At 36.4% G+C, this 12,497-nt stretch overlaps 1 protein-coding gene across 3 annotated transcripts; it reads left to right on the top strand.

Annotated features, from left to right (window-relative positions):
* The first annotated feature begins 818 nt into the window (after window positions 1–818).
* LOC136234139 (anaphase-promoting complex subunit 13) lies at window positions 819–8,075 on the top strand. 3 transcript variants are annotated; one of them, XM_066023912.1, is made up of 5 exons: window positions 833–1,100; window positions 4,289–4,429; window positions 7,082–7,159; window positions 7,422–7,475; window positions 7,890–8,075. In XM_066023912.1, the coding sequence occupies exons 3-5, from the start codon at window positions 7,084–7,086 to the stop codon at window positions 7,949–7,951; spliced, it is 192 nt and encodes a 63-aa protein (XP_065879984.1). In that variant the 5' UTR covers window positions 833–1,100; window positions 4,289–4,429; window positions 7,082–7,083; the 3' UTR covers window positions 7,952–8,075. The 3 variants fall into 3 exon arrangements, with proteins under 3 accessions (XP_065879985.1, XP_065879984.1, XP_065879983.1); XM_066023913.1 differs by lacking the exon at window positions 4,289–4,429 and having other exon boundaries at window positions 819–965; XM_066023911.1 differs by lacking the exon at window positions 4,289–4,429 and having other exon boundaries at window positions 837–1,100.
* Window positions 8,076–12,497: the final 4,422 nt, after the last annotated feature.

Below are 12,497 nucleotides of genomic sequence, written 5' to 3'. Positions count from 1 at the left end.
TGTGCTTATCTTAATTGTATTAATGTGTTGTTTAAAAGTGACTCGTTGATTGTGGTTAATAGTGTCAATTCGGTTGATCCAGACTTGTCTGTTTATGGGTCAGTTATTCAGGATTGTAAGTTTTTGTTAAGTAGTCGACACGATTATAAAGTGTCTTTCTCTCCACACCTAGCGAATAGGGGCGCTCATGTTGTTGCACGACATGCCCTGTCCAATGCTAGCGAGTTCGTTTCTTTTTCTGCTACGGTTTGGTTGCAGGAGACTATTGTTGCTGATTCAGTTTAAGGAATGAATATCATCTTTGTTTCAAAAAATGTTAGAGATGTATTAAGCCCAAATTTATTAGTTAAAATGTTAGATAGAAGCTATGCTTACTTTGTTTTGACAAAGTAAATTTTATTTTATATGTTTTTACTATTGGATGAAATCATCCAATGGTGAAACACACAGAGTAATTATTTAAAAAAAAAAAACAAATGAACCACTAAATTATGAGAAGTTTTTTAGTGAAAGGATTCCAATAGATTGGATTAGTGGTGGTAAAGTTTTATAGATCATGATCATAATAAAAAAAAAATCAATAAAAATGCATTTTCCAACTCAAATTTTGTCAAGTTGAGTTTCAATTTAGGATTTGGATTTTCAAAAATTAGATTTGTAAGTTTAATACATTTTAATCATTAATTATAAAATTAATAGTTGAAGATTACACTAAACTGTAAAAATTATTTATTTATTTATTAAATAATTGAAATTTCAAGCAATGATTTTATGATTGTAATGAATTAAAATTGAAAGTCCAAGTTGAGGTATCCATTTTCACAATTGGGCCGCTCAACTTGGTTCCCAAAACCAGCTCAAATCTTGAAACTTAAACACCACCACCACCATAGAGATCGAGTCGAGTAGTCTGCTTGATTGTTCCTCTCTCTCTCTCTCACAAGTGCCTCAATCGGCAACGGCAGGTTAGTAATCACCACCGCCAGCTGCTTGTGTTAAGGGTTCGCGTCGTGGGCTTTAACAACTAAAGAAAGCGCAGTCCCCTAGGCCTAATCGTCGTTAGTTTCTTCTCACCACTGTGACTGAGTCTTTCATTTAAAGTAAGCACACAAAACCTGAACTCTAAATCTGTAATTCTAGTTTCATTGCCTGTCACTCAGTGTGCAAACCTGTTAATGCCAGGATATGAACTTGAATCTTGGACTTATTGCTGATATGTAGGGCTTCTCATATATAACTGCAATTTTTATTGCTTAAATTGTGGGTTTCGGAATTATTGCTGATATATAGGGTTGCTGATATATTATTATATTATAGAATTCTGTGAAGTTTGAATTGATAGGCCAGTGGAAACATTTTTAAATCACTTACAGGTTATTTGAACTTCTTTTATGGGATGAAAAGGAAAAAGCAGAATTTACCAAGAGGATTCTTAGTTCTTTCTATTTTCTATAAAAAAAATGAAACACTACACTTCGATACAAGAAGAGGCCTATAGTCTCAGATTCCTAAAAAGGATTGAATTAATTGAAAATTTTGGCGTTGATCACACTGGGTATGTTAAAAATAAAGAAAAGAGATCTGAGATAGATGGAAAAGCTATATCATTGAAATAAGAAAAGTGGCTTTATATAGCCCTACATTACAACAGCAAAGAGAAAAGAAAGGAGTCCACTACTCCACGAGTTTGAACAGTTCAAACAACTAAATATCCCTATATATCAGGGATCCCTACATATAAGGGATTTATTAAACAACCTAACAATTCCTCCCTTAAACTGAAATGCTCTAAGCATTCAGTTTATATCAACCTCTGAACAAACACCCAACAGTCTTCGCAGCTTTAAGAATTGATCCAACTTGAGAGGTTTTGTCATCACATCTGCCAATTGATCTTGTGAATTACAGTGCACAAGTTCAACGCTGCCTGCCTTTGTCAGTTCTCGAAGAAAATGAAAACGAACATCAATATGCTTGCTGCGACCGTGCATCACAGGATTTTTTGAAAGCTTGATTGCTGAGCTGCTATCACAGAAAATAGTGATTGATTTCTCCTGATTCTGGTCCAATTTTGCCAACACTCTTTTCAACCATACTGCTTGACATGCCCCTGATGCTGCAGCAATAAATTCGGCCTCTGTGGTGGACAAACTGACCACTGGTTGCTTTTTAGAACACCATGAAACAGCTCCTGAGGTCAATAAAAACACATACCCTGAAGTGCTCTTTCTATCTTCTACATCTCCAGCATAATCGCTATCAGTGAAAGCAATAAATTCATCTGTTCCTCCCTTCTTATAAAAAATCCCGAAATCAGTGGTGCCCTTCAAGTATCTCAGAACTCGTTTCACCACCTGTAGATGCAACTCAGTAGGACTTTCCATATATCTACTGGCAAGACTTACCACAAACATCATGTCTGGTCTTGTTGCAGTAAGGTACATGAGACTTCCAACAACTTGCTTATAATGCGTTTTATCCACCTTGACTCCATCTTCATCCTTAGTAACCTTAAATCCAGGAACTATTGGATTACAAACAGAATTACTCTTGTCCATTCCAAAACGTTTCAGCACCTCTGATGCATATTTATGTTGACTAATAAAAATGCCATCAGTTTTTTGAGAAATTTCAAGACCAAGGAAGTATCTCATCCTTCCAAGATCTGTCATGTCAAATTCATTCTTCATAGAACTTTTGAACTCAAATATCATCAACTCATCATTACCAGAGACAATAAGATCATCAACATATAAACTAACAATTACCATTTTATTGCCTTGTCTCTTTATGAACAAAGTATGTTCATATTCGCATTTTTCAAGACCTTCCTTCATGAAATATGCTTCTATGCGACTATACCAAGCACGTGGAGCTTGCTTAAGCCCATAGAGTGCCTTTTTCAGTTTATACACCTTCCTCTCTTTTCCATGTTGAATATAACCACTTGGCTGCTCCACATAAACATTCTTATTTAATTCACCATGCAAAAAGGCCGATTTCACATCTAGTTGATAGATGGGTCATCCTCTTTGAGCTGCTAATGCCACAACCAGCCTAATAGTCTCCATGCGTGCAACAGGTGCGAATACCTCCGTATAATCTACTCCATGCTGCTGCGAATACCCCTTCACCACGAGCCTAGCCTTGTATTTATCCACCTCTCCATTCTCATTAAATTTGGTCTTATACACCCATTTGACTCCTACCTTCTTTGCTCCCTTTGGTAATTCTGTTAATTCCCATGTGTTATTCTTTTGTATAGCTTCAATTTCTGCATCCATGGCTTTCCTCCATTTCTCACTTTTAACAGCTTCTTCAAAATGAATAGGATCTTGAGTTGTGGATATCACCATGTAAGCTTCATTATCTTCTTCTGACAACCCTTCTCCAGTCGCATAATCTCTCATCCAGGTAGGTGGTGCTCTTGCTCTATTTCTCCCTTCATCTGTACTTGAAGAATAATCTCCACTCGAGTAATCCGGGGAAGGAGTTTCTGCATCTGTATCAAGTTCAGCATCTGTATTGAGTTCAGCTTCATCTTCTTCTGCATATTCATCAGTTCCATCTATTTCATTTTCTTTATCTCCCCATTCTAAGTCACATACAACAGAGCTATCAAACTTTAGATCCCAATCCCAAATCTTGTTTTCTTCAAACCTAACATCTCTACTGATGATTATTTTTTTGGAATTGGGATCATAAAGTCTATAAGCTTTTGACTCATCACTAACTCCCAGTAAAACACAAACAATGCTCTTGTCATCCAATTTAGTTCTTTTTTTATCAGACACATGAACATGAGAAATGCAACCAAATACACGAAAATACTCAACTGAGGGTTTGGCTCCACTATATGCTTCTTCTGGAGTTTGATTTTTAACAGCAAGAGTTGGACTTCGATTCAGAACATGTATTGTCCAATTGACAGCTTCCGGCCAGAAGGTTTTAGGAATTTTCTTTGCGGAGAGCATGCTGCGTACCATATTCATAATGGTTATGTTCTTGCGTTCTGCGACACCGTTTTGTTGTGGTGTATATGCAGCCGTCAGTTGTCGTTGAATGCCATTGTCATTACAAAATTTTGTGAATTCATGTGATGTAAATTCTCCTCCTCGATCAGTTCGCAAACATTTAATAAAAGAATCTGATTCTTTCTCAACATGAACTTTAAAATTTTGAAAAACAATGAAGGCTTCCGATTTTTCTATTAAGAAATAAACCCAAGTTTTTCGACTGAAGTCATCGATGAAAGTAATCAAGTACCTTTTTCCACTGTTTGAAGCAGGTTTAATTGGTCCACAAATATCAGTGTGGATTAAATGAAGAATTTGTGGGGCTCTCCAAGTGCTGTTCTTTGGAAATGGCGCTCTTTGTTGCTTGCCCACCATACAGTCCTTGCAAATCTCTGATGAAGATCTGAGTTCGGGTAAGCCATTCACCATATTCCTTTGTTGAAGTGTCTTCAAACCTTTATAACTCAAGTGCCCATATCTGCAATGCCAAAGCTGAGTTTTTTCTTCTGTGAGAGTGCTGAAACAGGAAGATGTTGCAGTTACAGCATAAAGCTTGAACATTCGATTCGCAGCCATCTTTGTATCCATGATCAACCCTTTCTCAGAATGATACACCTTGCATCTATCATTTTGAAACAAAATAGCCAACCCCTTCTCTTGTAACTGCTCTATACTCAGCAAATTATTCCTCAAGTCCGGCACGTAAAATACTCCTGTGATGACCTGCACCAACCCATTTACATGCAGTCTTATATTGCCCTTCCCAATCACAGCCAAGCTTGTGTTGTTGCCTAGCTTCACCATATCTTTAAAATTTTCATCAAAGTCGATGAAATATTCTTTTTTTCCGCACATGTGATTGCTACATCCTGAATCAAGAAACCATATATCTTCTTTATTAATGTCTTCCACATCCAAAACTGCCATCAGCAACATTTCTTCCTGGGTTTCTGCATAGTTTGCTTCTTTGCTGGAACATTCCCATTGAAAATGTCCTAGCCTGTGACATTTGTAGCATTCTACAGTGGATTTGTCAAAACTTTGTCTGCCTCTCCCTCTTCCTCTTCCTCTGTAACCACCTCGTCCCCGACCTCTTATGCTGAATTGTTCTCCAGAAGAAATCTGCAGTGCCTGCGTTTCTTCAACTAAACAATGCATATTCATGCGTTGTTCATGTACCAATAGGCTGCTCTGTAATTCATCAACAGTTAAGATGCTTGTGTCTCTAGATTCCTCAATGGAACACACAACATAGTTGAACTTGGGGGTCAATGATCTCAATATTTTAGAGACCACATCAGCATCTGTCTTGTTCTCACCATTTGCTTTCATCTTGTTGACTATTGTGAGAGTTCGAGCAACATAGTCATTGACAGATTCACCGGCCTTCATTTCGAGAATCTCATACTCCTTTCGTAAAGCCTGTAGATGTGCACGTTTCACCCTTGTTGCTCCTTGAAATTTCTGTTTCATAGAATCCCATATGCTTTTGGATGTATCCTTAATAAGGATTGTCTCCAAAATCGAACGATCTAATGCCTGGAATAGATAGTTCTTTGCCTTCAAATCTTTCAGTTTTTGTTCCGCAACGTGTTTATTCTCCTCTGTTGCTGCTCCTACTGCTGCTGCAGGTACCCCATTCTCAATTACAATCCAATATTCTTTGGATCGTAGAAAATTTTCCATGAGCATTTCCCAGTGCTCATAGTGACCATCAAATTTGGGAACAGCGGGTTGAGCATATGAGCTTTCTGTTGCCATCTTCATACACTCACTCACTCACTTTAGAGAGCTGCTGCTTTCTGATTTAATCAAATGGCTCTGATACCATATCATGGAACCGATTGAACTAAAAGCTCGAGCTAATAGTTAAGGTCCAATCATATATTTTATATTAATCTTTGACACACCTCCATACACAGATACCCTTTGGACTTGCAGCGTGCACAACAGTCTCATCCCGCCATGTGTTTTTAATTCCACAAATTAATGAGGTTGTCAGGACTCGAACCCTCGACCGTTTGGTCCTAGAGCTCTGATACCAAATGTTAAAATAAAGAAAAGAGATCTGAGATAGATGGAAAAGCTATATCATTGAAATAAGAAAAGTGGCTTTATATAGCCCTACATTACAACAGCAAAGAGAAAAGAAAGGAGTCCACTACTCCACGAGTTTGAACAGTTCAAACAACTAAATATCCCTATATATCAGGGATCCCTACATATCAGGGATTTATTAAACAACCTAACAGGGTACACATGAAATCTTGTATTGTATAGACTCTGCTTTTATGAGAGTCTAATTGTGAATCCTGAAAACCTTTTGAGTAGATAGTGCAATTGCATTGATGGTCCAAGACTGCACGGAACTCTTCTTCATTAGCATTTCGGCGTTTCCTATTTTCCGTTCCCATTACTGTTTCCTAGCTAATTTATCTTAGAAATAACGTTTATCCATTTCCATTTCCATTTCAATTTCGTTTCCCATTTCGGTTTCCGTGCAACATAGTCCAAGACTCCTATTAAAACTTGTCACAATTCGCTAAACCTGGTGGATCACAATTCAGTAGTGATCAAGGTTACCTTTGCTTCTTCCTTCTCTTTCATCTTCTATCAATAGTTTCCTTACTGGTCATTCAAGTTTTAGCACCATTTTAAGCATTTTCTTTGAATGAGTTATCGATGAATTGGATTGATTATTATTCAAGGAAATCTAACATTATAGTCATTAGTAGTCATGGATTGAGTTCGCGTTCTCTCCCCCAATCTTCACTGCTTCTTTATTGCTTCGTTGCCGAAATTAATACTAGCTTTAGTCACATATCTAAATGAATTAAGCCTATTGCATATACAAATTTCCCACCTACACTTACACTAATGTGTTTGTGGTGGCTGTCCCCTTTTTGTTCTTTGCCAGTTGGTTCTTTCATACCTTAAAATGGAATCTTCCTGATTTTTTTCTCATATAATCTTTTTTCAAAATATGGATGCCAATATTGTTTTTGTTGTTTCTTAACCTTTGCCACAACAACTGATTATATGCATACGTGACTGATGCACTACAGATATGGCAGATTCAAGTCTGGGTATCCTTATTGATATTGTAGACGAGGAGTGGATGAGAGACACTTTGCCTGACGATGGTATCATTCTGGTTTCCTATTTCTAAATAATAGTTAATGTATTGCATGATTCTGAGTAGTACATAATTGACAATGATTGACCATGCTCACACATATGTATACATAAGTTTGCATTTACCATGGTCCTCCGCGTATGCAGGAGAGTTGCTTGAATTAAAGCAAATTCTGAAAATGCTTCATATTGCAGTCTTCTTCTTATTTCATGCTATGCTCACTGTTTCTTTCTAATCACTTGCTTCAAAATATTGTTATGTTGATGCAGAAGTGCCACTTCCACCAGTGGTGGTTGCGAAAACAGATGATGCTGAGGATTCAAGTATGTAATTGGTTTGACGTTTTGCTTTTGCATTTATCAAGACTTACAAGTTCTTTGTTAAGTTGTTTCTGAGTTTCAATATTCATGGCTGTTGTCCTCATCCACTTGGGTACGGTAGGTCAATACCTCATTTGCATGTGATACAACTATGCATTGGGGCCAAATTGGCAAATACAGGTTATAATGTTTGTTTTAATAATCAGGGAGATCATCCTCTGTTTGATAACTAAAAACAATGACAAATAAGCTGTCCATTTCCTAGTTTTGTTTTCTGGATTATGATACGATGATCAGTTTGAAAACAATGTTATTTTGTCGATACTCAGATCAATTGTTTCTTGCTTTGATTGAATTGATTTGGTTACTGATTATAATACATAACCATTTTTGTTGATTTGCTCTCTTGTTATTCAGATCAAGAGACTCAACCAGTGGATGGGGATACTTGGCGTGATCTTGCTTTGGGCAACCAATGAACCATCCCGATATTCACTGTGAGAAGCTCCTAATGTTGTTGGATGCTTTCTATGATTTTCTTACTTTTTCATCATACCAAACCCTATTCCCCTGCAGAAGTTGGGCCCTTTTTTTTATTGCTTATTGCATGTGTTATGATGCATGCTCTGTGGTTATGGCTCACTTGACAATGCAGATTGAATATGCTAGAAAAAATATTCAGGTTAAATTCTCATTAAATACATCTGCAAAAAAAAGGTAGAGAATCTTAATAGTAATTAAGATCCAAGAAGTGTGGTGAAGTTCTTAGTCAGGTGGTTGCGAGCTTACCTATGACCGGGGATGTTATGGGTTCGAATCACATGGGGTTGGGTGGGGATTTTCCTTTGTTATTTAATGTAAGTGCATTCGCACAAATTTTAAAAAAAAAAAAAAATTATTAAAAAAATTTAAGATCTAAGGAGTTATTATTTTCATTACATGCTATGGAATTTTGGATGTATGATAAAAATTTATCATATTTTATTAAAAGGCTTGATATATTCGTAACTCCATATACTTGTTCTGAAATCAATTGCTCCCTTATACTTCTAGAATGTCCCCTTTACTCCTTGAATTTGCTAAAGTGACCTATTGTTTAAGCAAGTGGTTGGATCAATAGATTTGATGTCATTTTCAAATAGACACTAGTCCAAAGGTAAATAGTGGTTTTCAAAGTACAATGGGGTTTTTGGTTAGATAATTTATTAGTTCATGAGTTTATATATACGATAATTAGTAGGGTTAGGTTATGCTTACTTTGTTTTTATCACTATTGGATGAACTTACTTTATTAAAGTCAACCATATTTCTCTTTTTAGAAACAAACTATGATGTCCTTTACTTTTGACAAAACTAATTATTCATAAATTTTAATATAAAATGATAAATTTACCCTTCTACCACTAATTAATTTTCATATATGTTTAATTAAGTTTTATTTAATTTTATTTATTATAAAAATGTAATATTAGTAATACAGTTATATTATAATTTTGTCTATTTTTAATTAGAAATAGATCATTGATTTTATAATAATTTAGGTGTTGTTTAATAAAACTGAAAATTAAGTGCTGAAAAAATAAGTACTGGATTTTAAGTGCTGAAATTATAAGTGTTGAAAATATTGAATGATTTAATTTATATAAAAATATTAGTTAATAATGTTAAACTTAAAATGTTAAGTTAAATATTTTGACTTATCAAAATAAGTGGTTTTTAACTTAATTAACTAATTTAAGTGATGGAGAAATAACTGTTATCAAACGCACTTAAATTAAATAAGTGCTTAACATTTTAATTTAAACAATTAAATGGTTTATCATAGTGTTCTTATTTAAATATATCTTTTATATCTATTTCATGCGGTATTTGTTATATAGGCACTATTGAATTTTTTTTTTTAGGAAACCACTATTGAATTTCTAATTTACTAATTAATAATTGATTAAATGAAATAACATTAATTAGTCATTAATGTTTTTTTAACTTAATCACTAAAATTAAAATTTATGAAATGATTATTACTTTTTTTTTTAATGAAATAATATCTTTATTGAATTAATACAATGAGCCGCATAGTTCGCTGATCGTTTAACAAATGAGATTGAACAACTATCTAAATCTCTAATTAAATTGACACAACCCGAAACTATATCAGCAAGGTAGGATAAAGTCAAGGACGGCCTCTGAATAACTTGAACAATTGACAAACAATCTGATCGAACCACAGTATTACTAAGACCAGAATTTTTAATCCATGTAAGTGCCTCCTTAATTGCAATCGCTTCAGCCATCACAGGATCAGTAATCCCCTCAGTAACCGATTGACCAGCATAAACAAATACCCCGCTATGATCACAAATCAAAAAACCAGCCGAACAGAAGCCATCATCGGCAAACAGACTAGCATTGACGTTGCTCGCCAGCTGCCTGACCGTAGGAAATTGCCAATTCACATCCCATCTTTCAGGAAAAACAAACGATTGCCGGAGAGTTTGAGCCTTTCGCCATTCCTCCGCTGCATTTCTTGTCGTTTCAACAATTGTCTGCGCCTGTGAAATTTTCTTCTCCCAAACAACAGTATTCCTATGCGCCCAAATACGCCAAATTAGAACAGCTAATTTTGACAATTCCTCCTCATTTCCCGATAATAGCTGACATTCAAACCAATGTAAGAAATCACCCACATTCCTCATCCTGTCATCTCCAAAATAGAAAGACCAAACCTGCCTTACCAAATTACATTCCAGGAAAACATGGTTTTCATCTTCTCCTACCCTCTGACTGATCAGACACAAATCAGGTAATACACTATGACGCCTACCTAAATTTGTCAACGTTGGCAAACAGCGCGCAAACAGTCTCCACAGACAATTCTTAACTTTTGGGGCAGATTTCAACTTCCATATAGTTCTCCACACACCAGACACAGAAGCGGAGGAATAAGATTCCAACTACTCCCGAATAACCCTATAACCACTCTTCACAGAGTAAACTCCAGATTTTTCAAAAAGCCAATACCAACCATCATCCAAACTCAAATTTCTACGATGAATAGAAAAGATACTAACCTGATCAGTAGGGTGAAAACAGCTCTCCACCAATAGTCTATTCCAATGCCCATCCTCCTTAATCAAGTCCCTCACAGTGCCTGTAGGGAGAACCATAAGAGACGCAGGGGAAGGAATAGGATTTTCCTTCACACGTAACCAAGGGAAATTCCAAATTGACGTGTTAGCTCCATTACCAATCTTCCGACGTACACCTTTTATAAGAATTTCTCGACCCGCCAATATACTTCTCCATACATAAGACAGGTTATGCCCAATTTTAGTTTGAAAGAAGTCAGAATGTTGGAAATATCGAGCTTTGAGTACCTTTGATAAGAGGGAATTCGGAAATTGAAGTATTCTCCACCCCTGTTTCGCTAAAAGAGCAATGTTAAACTCATGAAGACTACGAAAGCCCAGCCCCCCAGAAGCCTTGGAATAACAAAGAGAATCCCATCTTTGCCAATGGATGATGTTACCGACAGAATTAGAGGACTTCCACCAAAACTTATTGAGCATTTTGTTAATATCCTCACAAAATTGACTAGGCATAAGGAAAACACTAAGAATGTAGGTGGGAATCGACAAAAGAACAGCCTTAATGAGGACTTCCTTTTCAGCCCGAGATAAAAAATTCTCCTTCCAATTGCTAATGCGTTTCCAAATTTTATCTTTTATGTAATTGAAAGTTTGCATTTTATTCCTATCAACAGCAATCGGAGCACCAAGATAACATCCCATCTCATTATCCTCCTGAACCCCCAAAATAGATTTAACCACAGATTTGTCAGTTGGAGAAGTATTTTTGCTGAATAAAATTGAAGATTTCTGGAGGTTGATACACTGACCAGAAGCAAGTTCATAATCAGCCAAGCAGTCACGAATCACACGAGCCTCGTCCCCATTTGCCCTAAAAAATACATAACTGTCATCGACAAACAACAAATGGGAAATAGACGGAGCAGAACGAGCCACTAGACACCCATGTAAAAGCCCTGCTCTTTCCTTAGACTGAAGTAAAGAAGAAAGTCCTTCGGCACACACTAAGAATAAAAAAGGAGAAATGGGATCTCCTTGTCTAAGTCCTCGTGTGGGAATAATAGGACCAATCTCATTGCCGCTGTTAGCAATTTTGTACGTAACAGAAGTATTACACATCATAAGCCATTTGACCCACTGCAGATTAAAACCCATCTGAATCAACACTTGACGTAGAAAGCCCCACTCAACCCTGTCGTACGCCTTACTCATATCCAGCTTTAATGCTACAAGACCATTCTTACCCTGTCTCTTATTCTTCAACTTATGAATAACTTCATATGCCACAATAATATTGTCCGATATCAACCTACCCGAAAGAAAAACACTTTGAGATTCAGAGATTACCATGGGCAAAGCAAGCTTAAACCGATTAGCCAGCATTTTTGAGATTATTTTGAACAAGACATTGCATAAAGCAATAGGTCTTAAATCAGTGACAAACTCCACCTAAGGCTTTTTTGGTATGAGAATCAAAAGAGTATCATTCAACGTGGGAGGAAGTTGAGACTGAGCAAGAATGGACAAGCAAGCCTTTATCACACCATTAACAATTAATGCCCAAAAGTGCTGATAAAATGCAGAATTTAATCCATCGGGCCCAGGACTTTTGTCCGGATTCATAGAAAAACATGCAGCTTTTACCTCATCGGCACTAAACGGAATAGAAAGCTGCTCGTTCATCTCGGGACTGATACGGTTGATCAAATGTGGTACCACTCTAGATGCATCAGATTCATTACTGGTGAAAATAGCCTGGAAGTAATCACCCAAAATACCCTCTAACCCATTGCCCCTTCCGCAAAGCACACCATCACTGTTCTTCAGCTCCGTAAATGAATTATTACGTTTCCTTGCAGACGCAATAGAGTGAAAGTATTTTGTGTTAGCATCCCCGTCTTTCAACCAAAATAGCTTAGCTCTTTGATGCCAAAAA

Source organism: Euphorbia lathyris, chromosome 6 (assembly GCF_963576675.1).
Source record: "Euphorbia lathyris chromosome 6, ddEupLath1.1, whole genome shotgun sequence".
NCBI classification, from domain to species: Eukaryota; Viridiplantae; Streptophyta; class Magnoliopsida; order Malpighiales; family Euphorbiaceae; genus Euphorbia; species Euphorbia lathyris.
Note: the sequence above shows the minus strand (reverse complement) of the source record. Positions and strands in the feature narration are given on the sequence as shown.